Source organism: Denticeps clupeoides, chromosome 4 (assembly GCF_900700375.1).
Source record: "Denticeps clupeoides chromosome 4, fDenClu1.1, whole genome shotgun sequence".
Lineage (NCBI taxonomy): Eukaryota > Metazoa > Chordata > Actinopteri > Clupeiformes > Denticipitidae > Denticeps > Denticeps clupeoides.
In genome coordinates, this window is record NC_041710.1 from 139,899 (window position 1) to 163,146 (window position 23,248).

Below are 23,248 nucleotides of genomic sequence, written 5' to 3' on the forward strand. Positions count from 1 at the left end.
CGGTGAAAGCTCAGTACACAGGTGGACTTGAATTGGAACGAAGACGTCCTGAGACGTGCGTGAAATCCCGGCAGCTGCACCGGATCAGACCCACCCGGGTCTGGCAATCCTGCGTATACGGGCGGAGGAGGCGGAGCACCTGCCGCGGCGCATAAATTATTCAGATTTTAAGCAGATCACGGTCATGCTGACCCAGGGGGGGTTTACAACCGTAACGTCGGTTACTGTAACTGAGCTTCATTTTACCGAATATTAAAGAACCGCCACAAACGGGTGCCGCTCTGGAGAAAGATAAGCCACCTGAAGCTGCCGTAGATGCCGTTCAGGGAACCTGAGACCACGCCCGGCCCGCGGCGAGATGCTGAAACGTGAGCCCGGGCGACATCAGATCTAAAGGCCGTGGTGTACGGTACACCGCGCCGAGCTCGAGATCTTCGCAGTCACGGATGAATCCAAATTCTCTGTGGCAGTACACGCCCACGGTGAACTATTATATTGTAATAAATCACAACAGACTGAAGGGTGGCAATCCGTACGTACTGATATACCGTACGGTACCGGTGCCAGCAGCACACACGTACAGGGTGGTAGTGGCCTAGCGGGTAACACACCAGGTTCAAACCTGAGCAAGACACTTAACCCTGAGTGTCCCCAGGGGGGGACTGTCCCTGTCACTACTCTGGATAGGGGAGTCTGGTAAATGCTGTCAATGTAAACGTACACAAAACGTTGTTCTAATGCCTCCTCCACACCCATAAGTGGCGCTGCAACCCTCTTGTAGTTGACACAGCACGACCGCGAGCCGCCATTGTTGTATGTGCCCTGCGTTGGGGGTTAAAGGTCAGGCTGGAGGGATGCAAGGCCAGGTAGAAAACAGACCATTTCTCGGACCATTCGGTCCCCCTAAATCACATGACGGTCAGATGCGAGGTCATGGGGGGAACGGACCTACAAAGTCCCACCCGCGGCGCGTGCGGCTGAGCAGGTTACTTCCACCCCTCATTCCACAACACGCTCGCGCCCGCGGCCGATGACTGATCGGGAGGGAGGTGTGTTTCTGTCGGGACAGGCTGTGCATGTGGCTTGATGTTAGATAAATGGTGTGTGTGTGTGTGTGTGTGTGTGTGTGCAACAGCATGTCTGATCACATGCGGAATTCAGACTTTTTGGAGCTGCTGCACCTCTATTTTGCAGGGAATTGGTGACCCAAAGCTGCCCTGGAGAAACGGTGAACTTGGGAACAGCTTCCTTGTCCAGCAGATCATCACTGACACACACACACACACACACCAGGTCACTGATGGGTCACACAGCCCCAACACGATTAAATTAAGCGGTGGATGATCCAACAGAGCCCACCCTAAATTAAAGCTGACGTGACATAATGCAGTCAGGAAAATCATGTGAACCGTGAACAATGGCCTCTGTGCAGAAGACACCAGGTCGGGAAGCTGAGACTGCAACAAGCAGCAAACTTGCCAGCTTTTTATAAAAAGCCATGATGACAAATTAATATACAGTACAGGCCAGAATTCTGGACACCTTCTCATTCGACGTGTTTTCTTTATCTTGGAGAAGCATTTCAGGTGACGACCTCTTGAAGCTCATCGAGAGAATGCCAAGAGTGTGTAAAGCAGTAATCAGAGCAAAGAAACTAGAATATAAAACATGTTTTCACTTATTTCACCTTTTTTTGTTAAGTACAGAACTCCACATGTGTTCATTCATAGTTCTGATGCCTTCAGTGAGAATCTACCAACGTAAATGGTCATGAAGATAAAGAAAACACCTTGAATGAGAAGGTGTCCAGATTTTGGTCTGTACTGTACATGTTTTTTTTTTTAAATAGCGCAAGAGAGAGAAATAACAAAATCCACATTTAAACCCATCTTTTCAACCCATATTTTGCAGCTAGATTATCATAAAGGACATAATTCAGTTTTAATGCCATTTTGGGACAGGCCCGACCTGGGGTGGGGCGAAGAGGGACAGAAAGTTGTGGATTCTGCCTGCCCGGCGTTATTTCTCCTTCCTCATCCTTTCATTCATCTTCTATGTGCTTGTTATCATGACAGCCTTGTCCATGCAGCAAGACAGACATCCGTCCCTCTCAGACACACACACACACACACACACAGGAAGGGAAGATCTGCAGCGGGACAATATTAGATTACAGAGGACGGGCCGGAGAGTCCCAAACAGAAAACTACTCCCAACGTCCTCCATTCAGCCATCAGGGACGCATGAACGGGGACCCGCATCGTCCCCGTCGGCCTTCCGCAACAGGCCAGCCGGGAAAACGCTTACCGTACCGCCGCCAACACGCACACACGGTTCTTACACTGTCCACGACTTCTCATGACCGCACGTTCTCTGAAACTCCGGGCAAATTTGCGAGAGAAAGTGAATATATTTCTTGTTAAACTGAACTCATGTCGACCCTGAAAAGCTCAACTTCCAGGTTCACGCAGGCCGAGTAAAACGGGGCCCGTCGCCGCGTTCTGGCGCCGGTAATTTACACGAGACGCGGTTGGCGACGTAAAGCCAGCACAGATACTACAGACCTGCGCTAGTCCTACACGTTGTGGTTCTCTGTTCTTCAAATTACATTCATGTGTCAATCAGATTTCACACTGACTTTTCCCAAAGTTTCTATGTTCACTTCGTATTCCACGACTTTTCCAGGTTTTATCGACTGAAGGAACAACCATTTTCCCAACAAACAGAAAATAATTCCCCGTTACGTGAACATTACAACACATTACAATGGGCTGGTAGTTGCCTAGTAACACACTCGCCTATGAACCAGAAGACCCAGGTTCAAACCCCACTTACTACCATCGTGTCCCTGAGCAAGACACTTAACCCTGAGTGTCTCCAGGGGGGGACTGTCCCTGTCACTACTGACTGTAAGTCACTCTGGATAAGGGCGTGAATATAAATTACAACACAGCGTCCAAGCTCTTGGCCTGTACTGTATGTGATTATGTAAACTGAGATAAACGGAGTGGTAGTAGAACCAGAAACCCCCACTTACTACCATCGTGTCCCCGAACAAGACACCAATAAATCATTCGTTTGCATTAACGTGCTTATTTTTATCAAAACCGTACGCAGCCAAGTGCCTTAGATGGTCCTATTAACACCATACCACCAACTAGTAGCCGAGTGACAGAGGACGGCAGAGCAGCAGGTTCGAACCCCACTTACTACCACAGTGTCTCGGGGGGGGACTGTCCCTGTAACTACTCTGGATAATGGCGTCTGGTGAATACAAATAAAACATGAGTATAAGTGTACAGATAGAAAATGTGTGTGAGTACATGTCCGTGTTTGTGAACGTCTGAAGACCTTCTGAAGGTTCCGGACTCACCTCACTACACGCCAGTCGGGGTGTGGGGCTGGAAACGTCCTCTTCTTCGCCCGGGGCTGCCCAACGCGCCGCCATCATCTCGCTTCTCGGAGGGGTTCAGGTGCGTCCACGGCCAGCGGCTATCGGGGCAGCGGGTCCCGGATCCACCCCGCACCCATCCTCCCCGCGCTGGGCGAGCGAGCTCTGGGGTGCAGATCAAATGGAACAGAAACGGGGGTTCAATCCCCCAGCGACTGGGCAGAGATGCCAATAAAACCTGATTTACAGTCAATCTTACACACAGAACACGGAACCCAGACATCAAGAAGACGTGAAGCCTCCCGGATGCACCCCCAAAACTTCCTACAGAAATATCCCCCCTAGTCGATCACTACGGCGGACGGAATTACGATTAAAAGTGGCTTTAAAAAAATGGAAAAGGCGAAATAAGGATAATGAGAGTTTCCCGGGAGCGATGTCCGGGTCTCTGAGCTGCGTGGCGGGGAGGGGGGTGCACGTTGTACGTGGGGGTGGGGGGGACCCCCGGACCATCTGCTGAAGCCCTCTGGTCGACGTTAACCGACCGCGTTCGCGGCTTGGGGCGGAATTAGCATTAAAACAGAATAAAAAAATTTCAATAAAAATTAAAAAAAAAACAAAAAGACGCGGCGGGGCGCGTCGCGGATCCTCTCCGGTCCCTTCCTACGCAGTGGCCCGAGTTCCCCCCGGGGGTTTAACCAGCGGACGTCGGCGCCCGAGTTGTGGAGTTAGCAGCGCGGCTAACAAAGTTACCTACCTGTCGGGAATAAAGCCGTAAACGCCCATCGGTGAACTACCGAAAGTCCTCCAACTCGTTAAAAGTCCTCTTTAAATTCATGTTTTGTTTTTTTGTACTAAAGAAAGACGATAAAAGTGACGAAAAGTATTCCTGGTGCGCGCTGAACTTTTCCCGTCCCGTCGCGCACACGCTGCTGCTGCGGGAATTGTGCTGCGCGACACGGATCCCTGGGAACGCCGCCCCGCTGCTGCGGAGCCGCGGCCGCGGCCAATCAGGAGGCAGCTTACAACTGTCGGTTTGAAAAGCGGCCAATGGGAGGCGTTCTTACAAACGCGGGGTCGGTGGGACGCACGTTACGCGCTGGAGGGGAGCCGCGTCTCCCCCAGACCCCCAATAACAACACGGATAACAAATCCATCTGAAACGTAGACGTAAAAAAGCGACTTTTATTGGACTGTAATGTAGTTTAAACAGGATTTGTACAACATGGCAAACTCAGGTTTTGATGCAGATAAACGATAAAGCTCTTATCCAGAGCACCTTACAGTCAGTAGTTACAGGGACAGTAAGGGTTAAGTGCCTTGCTCAGGGACACGATGGTAGTAAGTGGGGTTTGAACCTGGGTCTCCTGGTTCATGTGACCCACCAGGCTACTAGCACCCACCTTCCATGTTTAGCACTGATCGCTTATCAGTTTTTTGGAGGTTGCAGTGCGTTGGGACGCTCGAGTTCTGTCCTGATCTGCGCTCTCAGCTGTTGTGGACTGTTGTGTTGCATTAAATTGTGGAACTTTTTGTGGAAGTATTTTCCGTCGTTTTGACGGTTCATGAACTTTGGCCAGTCTGTCCTGAACTGTACAGCACAAAGAGGTGATGTGGCTTATACACGTATACACGTGAAACGTGATGTTCCCTCGGGACCAGACGTGTATTCATATTTTTACACATATTTGGAGGACCGTGGACGGAAAGACTTAAAGCGGATTGTGCAGCTGACGTTCCCACACACGCACACACACTCTCTCTTGCTGAAACAGGCGTGGACGACTTCGCTCTCTGTCCCCCTCACACACACACAACAAATGTCTTTCCGGCTTTAGTGGAGTCACATGCCAGCGTGGTTCAGAGAGGGGTCGGCCGGCCTGGCATGCGGCTGGCAGCGGCTGAGGAATGTCTCCCCATGCAGAGAGGGCCCAGCAAGCACGCGCCACGCCCGCGATCCCAAACAGGCCGCTCTCTGACCCCCCTCTGCATTTTCCCCTGGCTTGTTTTTGTCTCGCGCCCACGACCAGGGGACGGCGACAGGGCCACAGTTTAGCGGGCTCTTCGGATATGGCCGCTAATAAGACCCCGTTGACCACTGGGGCGGAAAGAGGAGGCTTCAGCCGAGCTTTTCATTTAAATTCCCGACAAGCATCGAGTCGGCTGCCTGGGAACTCCGTAAAAACAAGACGGTTCCGTTATTAGGAATTTGTCTCGTTCACCCGCCAGTCTAGGAAAGTGTTCGGTTTCAGAGGGACTTGGACAAATGTTCCTTTCATTCCGTCTCACACAGAAGGGGCCACCTGTTGCCGGAATTGGGTGGCCTTTGTTCCAGGGACATCTAGACCACAGACTTTCACAATGCGGTCCTGCCGATGGAGGGGATCTGCCCTCTGGGTCCCCTGGCCGAGAGCGATCCGGGCGCTCTCCTGGGAAGGAGGGCAGCTGCGAGGCGCCCCAACACCGCCCGGGAACAGTGCCGGGGTTAACAGGTCGCAGTGTGACCTCTGCCTGACTGGGAAAGACGTCGAGAGACGTTGCGCTTCTCTGAACTTCATGCTGCCTCGCTGTCTTCCTCTTTTTTTCCAAAAGTGATGGTCATTGTGATACACAGCAGCACAGCACACGGTGCACACAGTGAAACGTGTCCTCTGCATTTAACCGTCACCCTTGGTGAGCAGTGGGCACCATGACAGGCGCCCGGGGAGCAGCGTGTGGGGACGCCACCTTGGCGGATCGGGATTCGAACCCGCATCCTTCTGGAAGATTAAATGCCAGAACCAATGTCTCACGCAATATGATTCTGATGGGGAACGCTGTGGGAATCCGTGTTGGTGCTACGCTGCTGAATATGGGGTTATTTCGCACAGTTTATATAAATATTGTGACGCTGTCAGTCATGATTTGTCAATGCAATCGTCATACATATTGAATTGCAAGCTGAGTGCATCACTTTTACCACCAAATAATAACCAAGCATGTGGTCACGTGGTCATGTGGTGTCAGACTAACTCAATATACGCAATTAAAACGTTTCATTTGTGGATCCTGCTCCCTTTTCGCCTGGGGCACCCAAAGGTGACCTTGTTTATCTCTGCGCCCGCAGGTGAATACGCCAGCGCCCCGCCCATCAGCAGCCTGTCAATAGATGCCCTACTTACTCCCCCCGCTGCGATCTTATCGGGCCAGTCGCTGTCAGCAAACGCCGCGGGACCGCGCCGAAGCCACCGAAGGGCCATCGTTTTCATGGGCCTCGGCCAATCAGACGGCCTGCCAGTCAGACAATGGTGAACTGAAAACCGTGAATTATTTAATCAGCCGCGCAGGCGACGCATGCGTCCCTGGAGGGACAGGGAGACCCTGTCTCAGATGTCCCAGTGCATTAAATACACTGGGTTTTAGGTTCGAATCAGGGAAGACGACCCGGGATGTGGTTTTATTTTCGTAAAGGGGAGGGTCACACAACACTGACATTTTTACAGCATTCAGCAGTAAAACAGACGACCTGTTGGACCTCTGAAGAAGAGTTCGTGCATGTTGAAGGTACCCGGCCCGGTGGGCGGAGCTCAGATCCTGTACTTCTGTTTCCCGCTCTCGCTGATGGCGCAGATGTGCTGCAGGTAAAAGAAAGCGGAGGCGTTCTGCACGGGGAAGGGGGCGTACGCGAGACAGGGGACAGGGGACAGTAACTGCTCCACAGAACCGAGGCCCAGCTATGAACCTCCAGTCCTGGATCTCTGCGGTGAGGAATGAAGTTCATTACGCTCCACTCTGTCTCATTCTGCAGACGTTCACTCGGAAGCGTCGCGTGAGCTCTGTTTTTTTTATAAGTGCTAAAGAGGAAGTAGATCAATGACATGCCAGGAGCATCTATTAATCTATTAATGCCGGGGGTCAAGGGTCACATAAAAATAATAAAAGGGGGGCACCTGGAAGCCATTTAGAGAAGAGAAATGCACTCACGCTGAGATCCCTGAAATACTCGTTGTAGTCCAGAGCATAGCCAACAACGAATCGGTTCGGGATCTCAAAGCCAACATCTAGAAGAAGAGAGAAGGTTAAATAGTTTGTAAAAGTCTACTTGATGAAACCTGACAGGATCGTCACGTTTGTGATTCTTGGGTATTCCGGCTCCGCGTGCCAGTCCGGAGTTTCCGGTTCTTGTCCAGATTTCCTAATTGTCTGTGTCTGGTGTATGTGTATAAAAACTGCTTCGTGGTCATGCCACGCCCTGGTTGAGCAGAATTTGTACTTATTTCTTTCACGCCCATTGAAGATAACACATGAATTCAAAGCATATAAATTAGTACAATTAATGCTGCGGTTTTATTTCATTTTATTTACTTTTTCTTACTGTTTTAGTGATGGACCCACAGTTTGGTGCAGTGGTGCATGACGTCGCCCCATTCATACCTTCAATACAGGCCAAAAGTTTGGTAGATTCTCACTGAAGGCATCAAAACTATGAATGAACACATGTGGAGTTCTGTACTTAACAAAAAGTGGAGACCTGACCTCCACAGTCACCGGACCTGAACCCAGTCCAGATGGTTTGGGGTGAGCTGGACCAACAAGTGCTAAACACCTCTGGGAACTCCTTCAAGACTGTTGGAGAAGCATTTCAGGTGACGACCTCTTGAAGCTCATGGAGAGAATGCCAAGAGTGTGCAAAGCAGTAACCAGAGCAAAGAAACTAGAATATAAAACATGTTTTCACTTATTTCACCTTTTTTTGTTAAGTACAGAACTCCACATGTGTTCATTCATAGTTTTGGTGCCTTCAGTGAGAATCTACCAACGTAAATGGTCATGAAGATAAAGAACACACGTCGGATGAGAAGGTGTCCAGACTTTTGGCCTCTACTGTACATGCGAGCATATGGTTACGGCCTGAGCCTCTTTCCACACTTGTCTCCGTAACAGTTCGAAATAAAGTGTTAAAGACTTACGATTGGCCCATGCACGCCTAGCATCCCTCCCTGATGCGCATTCTGACATAAATTTAGAGGGTTGTTAAAATGTGCCCTACACAAGTCCTTAAGGAGTCCAAACAGCAGATAAAGATGGTTGCAGCTTGACTATCATGCCCAGTCAGTCCATGGCGCAGTGGGTGTTGCGTTTCTGTCGTAATGGCTGGGTAATAACGTTAGAACTGGTGGATCTTCACTGAGGCTCGTGTTCCTTCTCCCTCTCTCTGTATAAACGGTTCTCTTTCTGCTCTCATCTTCAAAAAAACGACATCTTCTGAAGCCATGCTGACTCGAACCCCTAGTCTCTATGCACTATGAAATTAGACTCTTATTTCTATTATTTAAAGAAATGGATCAGTTCAAGACAGAGGAGCGATGGTGGGCAGAGCACGTACAGTCCGGTCTGTACCCCAAACTGTCTGGCACCCTCTTGACCAGGAGTCTGGAAAAGAAGCGATAGAGAAGCATTACCTTCATCTCACACACACACCGATCTCCCTAACGTCTGGAAGCAGTGTGACGCTGCCAGAAGACCCACCCAGCAACCCTGATGCCGTGGGGCCTGAAGCCTTCAGCCAACTCCAGCGCGGCCTGCAGGGTCTTCCCAGTGCTGACCACAGCCTGCAGGGACGGACAGGGGGAGAAAAACGACACGCGAGACCAGCGGCCATCTGACCCATCATATTGTGAAACCCAATCTCCTCCCCAGAGGTGACACATGGCCCCGAAAGTGATATATGCGGCGTGTGACACTGCTGCGCTTGTGCAGCCCCATCAGAGGTCGAATCAACATTACTCCAATTCCAGCGGCGCGCCAAAAACAAGAGTCCGCGACTGCATGAGCCATGCGTCAGCGAGGCCACCTGACCCCGCCGTGCTGCGGTGACCCGAGACGGGGCTCGTGGAAGCTCCCCATTGTCCTCTGTCATCTGCCATCAGCTGATAGGGGAGCTACGTTCTGGGACGATGATGACACATTCGGCCCGGAGCTAAAAAGCTGTTAAAACTGTTTACTTTGGGAATGGAACCTCAGTTCAGGCATGAAGAACCTGACCTCTGGGGGACCTGGCCAGAGACTGTGATGCGAGGTGAGTTCAACGGCTCACAGGAAGTCACGCGGCCGAGCCCTCAACTTATCAGCGGCGGCGAAGGTGGATTAAGAGTAAACAGTGGCGTTGTTGACACAGGAACGTGCTGGAGAACCGGCTGGAGAACACACCTCCCCTGATCTACTGGAGAAAACAGGGACCGAGGAACTGTGGTTACCTCTCTCAGTTTTCCCACAATTCCAAATGGTTTGCCCCTTAATAACCAGTTCAGTTGAACTGGAGCAACAGGAACGCACATCAAAATGTCTACAGGAGATCTCATCTCCAAGGACCTGGGTCTTTTGTCCCATTTTCTGACACTAATAACAATGCAAAAGGCCCGTAATGAACAGAAAACGGTGACCTACCTCCACAATGAGAACATTCTTCGTTGTATTCATGAGAGAGAGAGAAAAACAGCCATTAAAATCCTGCACATAATTCATCTCCATTTTCTGAAACTGTATATTTCACCAAGCAAAGTGGTTTAGGGCCCTATTTTCCTGGTGCTATTTAGCATGCAAAAGTGCTCCATTTATTGAAATGTGAAGAATAAATCCAATAAAAAACTTTTTACATTGAAAAGCAAAGCCGCAATAAACCTTCGCTGCCAGGTCGAACAGGACATAACTGGACATCATCATGTAGGACATGTTGGATATTTCAAACAGGACACACAAGACAAGACAAACACGTGCACAATGGGCAGAAATGTGCAAAAACAACAACAACAACATTTATCCTGCAGAACCGTCTGGCAGACAGAAGGAGGGAGAACATGTGAGGGGTGGTGAGAGTTCCGAGCTGGAGGGATGAGGTGGTTCTCGTAGAATCGCAATTTGAGTGTATCCCTACATCCCTAGCGCAGGGTAAATATGGCCTTCGTACTAAAGACAGGTCAGGAATATTTACCCGGCACCCCGTGAGAACTCCTCTCGCCACATAATACAGCGACTGTCATTTCTGGAAAATGTTCAGACATCACAGCCTCTGCCTTACAGGAACAACAAAGCCATAATCCTAAGCCACTTATGATCTGTTACATAACAAAAATTGAACCAGAATGGAATTAAACAGATTGAATAAAGCTCTTTCAGCCAAACACCACACACACACACACACACACGCACACACTCTCTCTCTCCGGTGACTCCGGTCATGTCTGAGCACAGATCAGAAGAACGCAGCCCCCACCCGCCAGTCAATGAACCCAGTCACTGTGAGTCATGTGGTCAACGGAAGACTCCATTTCCCATAGATCCTGATATCTCACACACGTGTCATCAAGCGTATTTTTCCACACGCCGTGTTTTATGGCTCGACTTTGGGTGGGTTCACATTGCACAAGGCTGCAAGAATGGAGGCCATAAAAGCTGACTGACTCAGCCCAACGTGACCCGTGACCTGTGCGATTCCACGTTATTTTATTCGCCCAGTCAACGATTCATTTTTAAAAAAGGAGGTGAGAGGGTTTTAAATCATCCAGAACGAGGAAGTAGGGTGTGTAAGAGCTGTCAGTCATGCCTACAGGCTCCGCCCCTTTTAAAAAGGCGTCTGTCATGCTGGATTTTCCCCGGCCAGAGAGCTTTCCCAGACTTCCGTGTGCTCTGGTGACTGCAGTGCTCAGGACATTGTGGAAAGACTGACGTGAAAACCTTCTGTAAGGGGGAATCCAGGGGTTGGGAAACTGTGGACTTACCAGAGATGGCACGGTTTTACCACAGACTAGGTGTCCTGGGACCTTCAATTGGCTAAAATGAAATCCAGCATGTCTGTAAGGGCATCAGCGGTGTTAATGGCTGAGTTAACATGGTTATCCTCTTACCAGAGTATTACCAGCACTGAGCTCCACCGTTAATTCGGAAAAGGCACAAGTCCTGTTGCTTTTATGACTCCTGGTCTGTCGGCTCATCTTGTCATAATGCAACAATTATCTCCATGCCGGCAGTGACAACATCACATGATATCATCACTCTATAGATATCACTCCACCTCATCCTTTTTTCATTCACACGTCGTACATGGATGCACCACAAGTGTGCCAGCGCTGAATTAAAACGGCACAGGGTTTATATAATCCCAAAAGTACAGGGATAATACACTTATTCTAATGTATTAAATTCGTCATCATTATCAGTCCTTTGGTATTTTAAATATTTGTAATGTTCTGTCACCCTATTTGTAATGGTCTGTGTGACTGTGGGGTCATTGTAGATAAAGGAAAAAAATGACTATATATATGACACAGGTCTTGGAATTTATGATGTTTTTCTCCAGAATTTGAAGATCTTTGAATTAAAATTTAAATCTACAGTGCGCTATTGTAAACCAGCCTGATGAAATGAGGAAGGACTGTGCTGTATTTTTTTATAGGAACAGGGATTTTGTAAGAATAGGAATATTTACAATTTGATGAACGGAGGATTTTGAGTGTAGGCACTCAGTTCATAGTCTGACAGCTGTGGCAGCCACCTCAGAGCCACCTCATACAGTGCAGTGTACTGTTTTTGTCTCTGTGACCTTTAACCTGTAGACTGAGGGGTGCTCCTTGTCCCCAGACAAGAATGACTGAAGAATGAACCACCACACACACACACACACACACACACACACACATCAGTATTTACATACCTTTCCGGTCAGGACAGAGAGATCCGCCCCTCCTACCACGTGCAGATCTGGAGTCGATTGATCGTTCTACATGAGAAAAAGGAGACAATTCGCCAGTGACTAATGTACGTAGGGACATCACCAGGGACATTAATAGAAAAAACATGATTGAATTTATTGCAAATATATTTGACTCTCCAGTCACCACTCGTGATTATAGGTTAACAGAGAGCACGATGCAGAGTCTCCCCCTGGTGGCAATGACCATTCACTACAGTGATGTAGTCTGAGTTCCCTGTGTGCGTGTGTGTGCGTGTGTGTGTGTGTGTGTGAGAGTGTCTGTGCGTGTGTATGTACATGTGTGTGTGTGTGTGTGTGCGTGCGTGTATGTGTGTGTGAGTGTGTGTGTGCATGTGTGTGTACATGTGCGTGTGTGTGTGTGTGTGTGTGTGTGGGCGTGTGTACGTGTGTGTGTGTGTGTGTGTGTGTGTGTGTGTGTGTGTGTGTGTGCGTGCGTGTATGTGTGTGTGAGTGTGTGTGTGCATGTGTGTGTACATGTGCGTGTGTGTGGGCGTGTGTACGTGTGTGTGTGTGTGTGTGTGTGTGTGTGTGTGTGTGTGTGTACCAGGTAACTTTTGAGGCGAACAAAGTCGACTCTCATCGGGAGGGACGTGTCTGAGTTCTTGCTCAGCTGTTTGATGTGTTCCACCAGGTCAGAGCAGAACTGGTACCCGCCCTTCAGAACACACAGAACCACAAGGTCTTGGTTCCCCAGGCCGTCCAGGATGTTCCTCGCCATCCTCTCCGTTCTGTAAATGACATGAAAGCCCTTGGTCTGCATTGTGAAGAGGATGAGGTATGTATAGAAACCCTGGGGGAAGTGAGGGATTTTTCATTCATATTTTACAAATATTACCGGTCCATGATGACCCCGTGTGGGATGAGGACACAGTCCAGGTCTGAGGTGTAGTGTTCTGGGTATGTGAAGAGGTCCAGACTGTATCCTGGCCAGTCATCCCTGATCTGATGAAACAGAGGAACAATAATGCATAATATTTCTCTAGCTCCACGTATTATTGATAGTCATTATTAATAATGCAAACATCGCAGAATGTCATTCGTAGGTGTTCTAATTGTTCTTTCTTATCACGTCTTTGTTCACAATGCAGCCTTTACAAGCTGTGAAACTGTCACAAGAGAAAATGCAGTTTTTCATCAACAGAAAATGTTTACCACGACGGCTTTCTCCGCCAGCTCCTCTGCCATGTTCTTTAAATCCCCGAAAGAAAGAGAGTAGCACAGTGGAGGAGGAGCCTGAGAACTAAGGCCACGCCCCACCGTACAGTACAATCCGTTCTGGAAGGCTGTCCGCATTCACAGGCCAGTCAAAGGGTCCATTCAGGGCCGAACCATTTAATTTAATATGGACACGTTCTGGATGCAGCATCACATGCTTTCATGGACATTTTGAGAAACAACGAGCTATTGAAGTCGTCCTTTAAGATTCTTCTTCTTTTTTCGCCTTCAGACCTTTGCTGTACGCAAAACCTTCAGTTTTCATCTCGACACTCACTCACAAAGTCAAAACTTGCTCAGAATTTTTATCCCTCTTTACCTTCGTGGCTGCTCTGCACACGTATCATTTACGCCCTTATCCAGAGCGCCTTACAGTCAGTAGTGACAGGGACAGTCCCCCCCTGGGGACACTCAGGGTTAAGTGTTGGTTCAGAGTGAAAGTGAAATAGTGATTGTCGTTGTGAAACACTGCAGCACAGCACACGGTGACACGGTGAAACGTGTCCTCTGTATTTAACCATCACCCTCGGTGAGCAGTGTGCAGCCTCCCATCCTTCCCATGTCTGTCTACCAAGTGACACCAGAATGTCATTGCAAGAAGCAGCTGTTTAAAATGGCGGTGAGGCCGAGTCTGTGAACAACTTCCTGCCATTTTTTGGCTTCTTTTTCTAACATCACGGGTGCCTTCAGTGTTGTTCTACAATGTAAAATAGCCAGCACATGTCCCAGAACAGAATTCCATGTGGTCTTATATACATGCTGCAATTCAATTAACTCCAAATGCCTGTAGAATTTAGTGAATATATATAAATGAAGACGTGCAGAATCCAACTGAAACGTCTCCCTGTTCATCATGCAACGCCGGAGTTAGGCCTGCAGGAGAACTTCTGCGCATTCTTCTCATGTTTCAACTGCACGCACGCAAAATGACCACTAGATGTCTGTAGATGCTGCTGATGAAATTACACAGACGCATCCATGGCAAACAGCAAAACTGTATGACCGGAATGTGCAAAGCTTTTTGCTGGAGGTTTATGGTAATGAGTTACTGGTCAGGATCCCCTGCATTTGAGAACATTTTACATTTCTGGCATTTATAAGACTTTTCCAGTAGTTACAGGGACAGTCCCCCCCTGGAGACACTCAGGGTTAAGTGTCCTGCTCAGGGACACGATGGTAGTAAGTGGGGTTTGAACCTGGGTCTTCTGGTTCACAGGCGAGTGTGTCACCCACTTTAATATTTTTTTTACAACAATAAAAAAATGTATTACTGAATTTTATAAAGAGTCCAGAAATGTGAAAATGGGTCAGACCACAACGCAGCATGAAGAACTAATGATGGTTCCAAATTATAAATGGTTCTTTATTTTCCCGCCAAATGTGGACCATGCAATGCTGACATAAAAGCTGTTTGGTTTTACAGAAGAGGGAATTTTCCATTTCCATCCATGCAGATACAGACCAGGGCTGCCAGGGCTGGAGATGAATATGTAAAGGTCTCAGGTACCTTCCTCCTCCTCATCGTCATCCTTCTCGCGCTCGCTCTCCCTCCTCAGTCCTCGTGGTGGTATTTTTAGAACCGCGTTCTCCTGCTCGTCTGGAGAGGCTGAAGCTGCACGTCTGACTGATGGCCTCCTACCCGACTGACGCTCATCAGACGGTGGTGGAGATCCGAGGGCTTCCTCTCACTGACTTTAAAACGGGGCTAATTACAGAGAGTCCTGCTCCGCCGATTACCCCACCTCACCACTGCCAGGATGATGGGACAAGTGGCGGGAAAATGGCCATGCATATTCATTCATAACCCAAACCAACACTCATAGGGTGGATAAAAAATACCTTTTAGTCCTGGCTTTGGGGGAACAAGTAGCCCCTGGCCCACACAATCATAACAATACTAAACAATTACTGTGCTTTTGATGTTTAAACCACATATCGTACATGAAATATAACATACTAACGCAATAAAAATGTCCAGCATTGAAGAAGATGTATGCTATTTTTGGTTGTTATTTCATTGTCTTCCTGGCTCCATTCCACTCGCTTTTCAGCCTCCGTCTGATACTAAAGTTGCCAAAGTGAGAGGATTTGTGGGTAAATGCAGGAGTGCAAGTCCAACAGACGCCTTCCATCACGGACACCATTTACTCTGAGACTACAGCCTCATATGCACCATCGTTTAAAAGACAGGCATGTCTTTAGTTTTGATCCATAAATTACTCATATTATAAATGATCATGGTAGCTTGAATTACTGTTAATACATTATTTGCATAGAAAATACGTAAGAAAGACCTGTATTGAGGTCGGATGGAATGCTCTATTCACTAATGCAAGTCTGTCACTTTAAAGACAATGATCCCAGTGCAGCTGAAAACATAATAATAAAGGAAGCCATAAAACCCGCCTTCTTCAAACGAATTGAGTTTCTGGTTCAAAATATCTCCTTCCATGGTTCTAGCTGGACAAATCTAGAATGGCCAGCTATTATTTCGAACCAAAGAAACATGTCATTTGTTGAACGTATTTGAAACAGTAATTCTGTGCTTTCTGAATGATAATGAAGAGCTCGGCAGCCCTGCTTACTGCAGCTTTAAATGGTTCATGTGGTTCCAGAGAGAAACTGTAAAACCCCACTGGGTCCTCAGATCTTCGCAGACCCTTTCTTCAACCACTAAACCACTTAAGCCTTTACTGAAAGATAAGAGGATCAGCAAAGACATTTTTATGCAGAAACTGTGTGAGTAAGAAAGTTCAGGTTCACACGCTGCACTTTTGCTCAGATACCCCGACCTGTGAGATACAAGATCATACAGCACAGATTTTATTTTTTGAAAGTAGGAATGACTGCAGAGCAGGTATGAACAAAAGGTGATAAATTCTGATTCAATCAACGTGCATCAAATCAGTTGAAGAAACTGCATGAACTGTGTTTTTTCTCAGGAAACTGATTCACTACACAGTTTTATAAAACGTTCCTGCTTTTTATGATCTTTTTTTTTTTAATCTTTTGGTCTCATTTGTACGTTTGCAAGCATTCATGCTCTGGGCAAGAAGAAATCTGGTAAATATAGCCAGCAGGATCACTGATGTGCAGATGTAAAAAATACAGACCTAATCCTAATTCCCCCGACACAGTCTGTGTTCCTGCAGGTCTAACGGCCGAATTTGGTGTTGGAATGACGAGGTGGTGCTTCTGGATCACCTGAATGAAGGAAGATAAACTCCTGATGAAGGTGCGGTTCAGTCAGGCCCGGCCTGTGGCACTGGCAATATGGGTAAATTTTGAGAACGCCAGGCATCCACGGGGCACCACAAATGGAGGAAGAAAAAAAAATGTTTGGAACTTATGAGTTTAAAAAGCGCCTTTCTGATCCCCACACACGCACACTCCTGCTGGTAATTAAACTGAGCTTGGGCGGGGCACTGGGTTCAACAGTGATCAACTTTGTAGGCAACTTTGAACTAGATACGAGCAGTTTAACGTAGCCCGTCTGGTGAGGACAAGAGGTCCATTTTGTCTGAAGAACTAGAGCAAGGGCCAAGGGACTGCTGTGTGCGCGTGTGTGTGTGTGTATTTGCATTTGTAGATTTGTCTCGGCATGTAGATGTCCTCCATCTTTCACAGAGAGCATTTCAACCCCTGGTGACTTGATGACCTCATTTTAAAATTATCTATAGACATGATTCTTGCCCCCTTATATGTTTAGTAGCTGGGGTCAACAGGTCACAGAAGCCTAATCTGATTGGTAGAATCTGGCTCTGAGCGCAGAAGAGCTTCCCCAGACCTTCCCATCAGTCTTCTGGACAATTCCCCTTTAAACAGTCAGCTGAAGGACCAGGGACACGCCCCAAATGCCCCAGCGTCTTCTGAGGAGCCTGCAGGTGACAGCTCTTCTGAAACGGCCACTGTGTCCGTCATGCAGGTTCCATCTCCTCCACACGTCCATGACGTCTGAACATCAGGTTTCAGATGTTCTCCGAACGTTTCCCTTCCCTTCCCAAGAAAGATCAGGAATTGTCTGTGTGGTTCGTCTTGACCAAGGATAACTTCTCTCTCTCTCTGTAGCATTGTGCTTGATCTAGAACTTTAAAGAGCACCTGCGGTGACAAATGGGGAAAGAAACATGAAAATTCCCACTTCCCTCTGGGCAAGATGGAAGAGCTGATAGGCGAGGAGTGAAGGGAGATTTTTTCCGTTGTCGTTAAGATGCAGCAATGCGCCGCAGCGGCTGCATGTTGATGAAGCCGAACGGAGCTGAAATATTCATCAGGTCACATGGGGGAACGGTGGAATAATAAAACCATCCCAAAGAGGAGGAGAAAGCAGCTGTCCGACAACTTTAGATTCCCCCCCGTACAGTAGGACAAAAGATGTCATATTTGCACCTTATGACCAATAAAAAAATGACAATGCTGTGAGTCTCAGCATTTAAAATCTGAACACACGCAGTAGCGATAAGATTTTAAAAACTGTGTACAGTGAAAAAGTTTTAGTCAGTAATTAAACTAAAGTAATTCAAGTTAAACTTAATTTTTTTCTCAACGGGAAGTATTAAACTTTTTGGGATGGGACTATGTAAAAGTGGAAAGCACAGAAATAATCCTGATTAAAAAGTGAAAGTGGTAATAATGTCAAGATGTTGGTACAAGAACTGGTTGTAAAGTGAAGTGATTGTCACATGTGATACACAGCAGCACAGCACATGGTGCACACAGTGAAATTTGTCCTCTGCATTTAAGCATTAAGCTCAGTGGCACCTTGGCGGATAGGGATACGAACGAGCAACCTTCTGATTACGGGGCCGTAATCTCCACAGTAAAAGTCTACAGTTTTGCTGCTCAGAGCCTCTTTCTCTACACACGTCATGTCACTGTTTTATGAGGGCAGTGGGGCCCTAGCGGTTAAGGAAGCGGCCCCGTAATCAGAAGGTTGCCGGTTCGAATCCCAATCCGCCAAGGTGCCACTGAGGTGCCACTGAGCAAAGCACCGTCCCCACACACTGCTCCCCGGGCGCCTGTCATGGTGCCCACTGCTCACTCAGGGTGATGGTTAAATGCAGAGGACAAATTTCACTGTGTGCACCGTGTGCTGTGCTGCTGTGTTGACAATCACTTCACACAAAGAAAATAAACACTGTAGGTGAATCAATATTAGATCAATGATTGTTACTTTAACCAAGTTGCTTCCATCTTAAATAAACTGTGGATTTGGTTTGACTGTTTTTTTATATTATACAAACGTGGCAGGATTATTACTTCACTGGCCCCCAGTATTACAGATTCCTTTAAGATTCCAGCACTGGACAGCTCCCCCCTGTCCCCGCCCGGGGGAGTGGCCGGTGGCCGGATCGGCCAATCACCGGCGAGCGGGCAGTGTTGGCCCCGCCTCCTGTGGAAGAGGAGCGTCGGATGAAGCAGGTCTCGGCGCTCGGCAGCGGGGAGGAGAACCCGCGTCTCCTCGCGTCTCCTCTCGTGTCCTCTCGTCTCCTCTCGTCTCCTCTGGTCTCCTCTCGTCTCCTCGCGTCTCCTCTCGTCTCCTCGCGTCTCCTCTGGTCTCCTCTCGTCTCGTCGCGTCTCCTCTCGTCTCCTCTGGTCTCCTCGCGTCTCCTGTCGTCTTCTCTGGTCTCCTCTGGTCTCCTCGCGTCTCCTCTCGTCTCCTCTGGTCTCCTCGCGTCTCCTCTCGTCTCCTCTCGTCTCCTCTCGTCTCCTCTGGTCTCCTCTGGTCTCCTCGCGTCTCCTCTCGTCTCCTCTCGTCTCCCGCCTCCGTCAACTTTGTCCGGACGCAGCGGCGGCTCCGGGGTCGTCATGGTACCAGCAGCGTGACCCCGCAGGGATGGCTGCGCTCCTCACCTTCCTGATCCTGGGATCGGGAGCGGCTCTCGGCTCCAACTACGGCTACGTGGAGTGGTCCGAGAACGACCGGGACGCGGAGGCGCGCACGCCGGAGACGCAGCGCCGCCCCGCGGCCACGGAGCGCGCCGCGCTCGCACCCCGGCTGGAGGAGGAGCTGCCGCGCGTCGCCGCCGCCTTCCTGCACACGGGCGACGCGGCGGCGCTGCGGCGCGTCACCTGCGCGCGGCGCTACGAGCTCGGCGGCCTGCGCGCGACCCCGCACCCCGCCCTGCGCCGCGCGCTCGACGCCGCGCTGCACGCGCGCGCCTTCCTGAGCGCGCTCCCGCGCGCCGACGACGGGACGCGCGAGCAGGGCGCGCGCTGGTACCGCGCGCTCGCGCGCGCCACGCTGGAGGGCGATCCCAGGATCCACCGCGCGGTGGTCGCCCTCGGACCCGGGCCGCGCGTCCTCCTGCAGGCCACCAGGAGCCACCGGGACGTCCTCCTGCAGGACCTGTCCTCCTCCGGGCCGAACCGGACCCACCAGTCCGAGTGGTACGCGGAGTTGAGGGACCGCAGGGGCCCGGACAGGAGTCAGGTCAGGTGGTCTGCGCCCTATCTGGAGTGTGAGAACGGGAGGTTCGTTCCACACTGGCTGCTCACCCTCTCCGCTCCATTCTACAGCCCGAGGACCAACCTCACGCCCGAGTTCAGGTAAGGAGCATCTCAGGGGACGGTGCTGAGCTCACGGTGATACGCTCTCATACACAAGCAGGAAAACCTCGCTGGTCCACCTCTATATACCATCTGACCTCTACAACTCATACAACTTCAACCTTCCCAAGTTCTCCACACCGACCCTCTACTACGTTCCCTCCACCGGCTCCCAGTAGCTGCACCATCAGGTTCTAAATACTGATCCTGGCCTACAAAGCCAAACATGGAGTAGCACCATCCTACCTCACAGCCCTTATTACACCTCGCACTGCACCTGGTATACTCCGAGCCTCCAGTACTGCTCGCCTGGTCCCTCCATCTCTGAAGGTAAAAGGAAGACGCTCATCTAGACTCTTCTCCGTCTTGTCCCCTCGGTGGTGGAATGAACTTCCAGCTCAGTCACTGAGCACCTTCACACGGCAGCTCAACACCTTCCTCTTTAGAGAAGATTTAGATGAACTTGTTACCTTCTTCTTGTCTGACTTCTGTATAGAAACTAGAACAGAGTGAATAAAAAGAGTGGGTGGTAGTAGCCTAGCAGGTAACACACTCGCCTATGAACCAGAAGACCCGGGTTCAAACCCCACTTACTACCATGGTGTCCCTGAGCAGGACACTTAACCCTGAGTGTCTCCATGGGGGGACTGTCCCTGTAACTACTGACTGTAAGTTGCTCTGGATAAGGACATCTGATAAATACTGTAAATGTAAATGTAAGATTGTATTCATAGTTGGGGGTCCTAGTGAACCACACCGGCCACTTCATCCATGGTGACATGGAAGCACGTTGTAATACGTGTAATCTGGATACGGACGTCTGCCAAAACTCAAAAAAACTAAAAAAAAAAGTGAACCCAAACCCAAGAAGTAGTGACAGTGCGAATGAAGATGCACTAGAACATTTTAGTTGACCCTATCAGGGCGTGGCTGTGTTTTTAGCTCTTTGGGAGTATTAAAAATGTACATTTATACCCGCGCTCTAGTGCATGGTGCACGTTGGCATTTACTGTACACGTGCGAACACAGAAGTTCGTGCTGGTTTATTCTCACTGGATCAAGTTGCCACTGCAGCTGGTACCTCGAAATCAGGCAATTTGGGGTGAAGCCTTTTTCCATTTTATTGCCTCGGAGTCTGAGGTTTTCCTTGAAAGTCTGGGTCTCCTGAAGGTAGCAGGAAAGGACAGGGGTGGAGCCACCAGGCCGGGCAGATGGAGGCATGACGACGAGTCTGATGGCCATCTGAAAGCTCCGTGGCAGAAGGTGTGTAGGGGGAAGCCGCGTGGGACCATGTCCACGTGAGGAAGTCTGGGACCTGCACCACTGGACCCGAATGAAACTCTGACTGAGGTTTTAAAGCTTTTGGGGAAATTAAAGCCTAAAACAGGGCAGATGACGAATGTATTAAAATCTATTATGATGGAGGTATAAATCGCAGGCGTGTGTATCTGGAGCTGAGCACGTTTTAAAACCTGCAGTATTATTTGATTTTAACAATGGAGGCCCTTTGTTGGAGGGTAAGAGGCCATTTATTTCAGGGAAAAGTAGGAAGTGCTAATGGCCGACCTACAGCTGGGAATTTAAAACGCTCCAAAAAACGATTGTATAAATTGGTGGAATGTATGAAAAAAAAGAAGTCTTTGTATTGTGTTGCAGACCGTGGACTGACTTGTAAAACCTCGCTGTACTTCACGAGATGACAGGGAGTTACCGTAACATCAAGTCTGTCCTTATGAAGCGTTAAGAATTGGGCTGAGGTTTGCTCTCCTGGTGGAGCTTGTGACCATTAACAGATCATTCTCATGCTGTTCACTAGTCTGTCAGGCTGCATTTAGTATAAAAAGCAAGTTCGAATTTAGTGTAGTGTACATTTATATTTAACATTTACATTCGTGGCATTTAGCAGACGTCCTGATCCAGAGCGACTTACAACGTGCTTCCATGTCACCATGGATGAAGTGGTCAGTTCTGGTTCACCAGGACCCTCAACTATGAATACAAGCTTTTTATTCACTCTGTTCTAGTTTCTATACAGAAGTCAGACAAGAAGAAGGTTACAAGTTCATCTAAATCTTCTCTAAAGAGGAAGGTGTTGAGCTGCCGTGTGAAGGTGCTCAGTGACTGAGCTGGAAGTTCATTCCACCACCGAGGGGCCAAGACGGAGAAGAGTCTAGATGAGCGTCTTCCTTCTACCTTCAGAGATGGAGGGACCAGGCGAGCAGTACTGGAGGCTCGGAGTATACCAGGTGCAGTGTGAGGTGTAATAAGGGCTGTGAGGTAGGATGGTGCTACTCCATGTTTGGCTTTGAGGGTGGTGTGGGAGAACTTGGGAAGGTGGAAGATCAGTCGTGCTGCTATCTAGTGTAGATTTTATATGTACCAGGGTGGTAGTAGCTTAGCGGGTAACACACTCGCCTATGAACCAGGAGACCCAGGTTCAAACCCCACTTACTACCATCGTGTCCCTGAGCAGGACACTTAACCCTGAGTGTCCCCAGGGAGGACTGTCCCTCACTACTGATTTTAAGTCTCTCTGGATAAATGCTGTAAATGTCAGGTAAATTTAATATACTAATACCTTGAAAACAGAAAGACAAAACATCATGTTATGCTGAATATTACCATTCAGTCCTGAGACCAGGACAGCAGTTTCTTGCTACCTTCAGGAAAGGACATTGGTTTGTACTCCAGCTGTCTCGGGGGCCGTGAAATTCCACTTACTGGATTCATTTTGCGAGCACTGTGGAAAAGCTGCACATTTTCCCTCCCAGGGTGAAAAGCGGGTCCCCAGGGGGCCGTACTTGGGAATTCACAGACAGAAGAACGGGAACGGGAGGAAGGAGCCAGGCTGTCAGTTTCTGGACGGGAGGAAGGGATACGTGCGGTTTGTGTTTACACCGCGCTGCCGGGCTTCCAGGCTCTTTTGATGGCTGAACAGAAGGGAGCTTCAGACTGGCAGAAAGACGGAGGGGGGAAGAAAGTTCACCCAAGCGGCCCGGTCCAGCCCAGAAAACCACTCGTCTGAGTCCTGCCTGGAGACACGCTCTTTCTCAGTCACATCAAAGTGGACGAGAGGACAGTTCATCGAGGACCAGGCGCAGTGATTAGAGATCTGAAATGCCCCCAACCAAGACAGTGGCATGCAAAGCTCCAAATGTCTGTTGCTGTGAAGGGTTAAGCGGGCAGAAGATGTGCTGATCACCGAAATTCATAAAGTCAAGGACAGTATTTCTTCTTAACATAGATTTGTGAACATTATTATTTTGTACGGAGGGAAAACTAAACAGACATAGAGTGCTGAGGAAAGTTTTCCATCTTCCCAGCAGTAACTGTGATGAAGGGAAT

The 23,248-nt window shown here is 49.0% G+C and overlaps 3 protein-coding genes across 3 annotated transcripts in view; 1 reads left to right on the top strand and 2 right to left on the bottom strand.

Moving 5' to 3' along the window:
• The window catches only part of arhgap21b (Rho GTPase activating protein 21b), a 42,190-nt gene extending 37,851 nt beyond the window's left edge, over positions 1-4,339 (bottom strand). Inside the window, 2 exon segments of the mRNA XM_028976663.1 lie at positions 3,374-3,556; positions 4,149-4,339. Of these exon segments, the coding sequence (XP_028832496.1) occupies positions 3,374-3,451 (78 nt within the window). The 5' untranslated portion in view covers positions 3,452-3,556; positions 4,149-4,339.
• Positions 4,340-6,109: 1,770 nt separating this feature from the next.
• On the bottom strand, positions 6,110-13,345 carry prtfdc1b (phosphoribosyl transferase domain containing 1b). Its single transcript, XM_028976630.1, has 9 exons — positions 13,293-13,345; positions 12,976-13,082; positions 12,685-12,868; positions 12,081-12,146; positions 9,818-9,835; positions 8,900-8,982; positions 8,757-8,803; positions 7,355-7,431; positions 6,110-7,005 (listed from the first exon to the last, which is right to left on the bottom strand). Exons 1-9 carry the CDS (start codon positions 13,323-13,325, stop codon positions 6,958-6,960), a joined length of 663 nt encoding a protein of 220 aa, XP_028832463.1. The 5' UTR covers positions 13,326-13,345; the 3' UTR covers positions 6,110-6,957.
• Positions 13,346-19,020: 5,675 nt separating this feature from the next.
• The window catches only part of gpr158b (G protein-coupled receptor 158b), a 37,264-nt gene continuing 33,036 nt past the window's right edge, over positions 19,021-23,248 (top strand). The window contains exon 1 of the mRNA XM_028976684.1: positions 19,021-19,903. Within this exon, the coding sequence (XP_028832517.1) occupies positions 19,191-19,903 (713 nt within the window). The 5' untranslated portion in view covers positions 19,021-19,190. The remainder of the gene's footprint in view (positions 19,904-23,248) is intronic.

Excerpts from the sequence above, each read along its gene's own strand:
- prtfdc1b (XM_028976630.1), bottom strand. The coding sequence starts at position 13,325 with ATGGCAGAGGAGCTGGCGGAGAAAGCCGTCGTG. Across the intron at positions 8,804-8,899 it reads CACGGCATCAGGGTTGCTGG|ACTCCTGGTCAAGAGGGTGC; the intron begins GTGGGTCTTCTG and ends CTTCTTTTCCAG. Across the intron at positions 7,432-8,756 it reads TTTGGGGTACAGACCGGACT|ATGTTGGCTTTGAGATCCCG; the intron begins GTACGTGCTCTG and ends CTCTTCTTCTAG.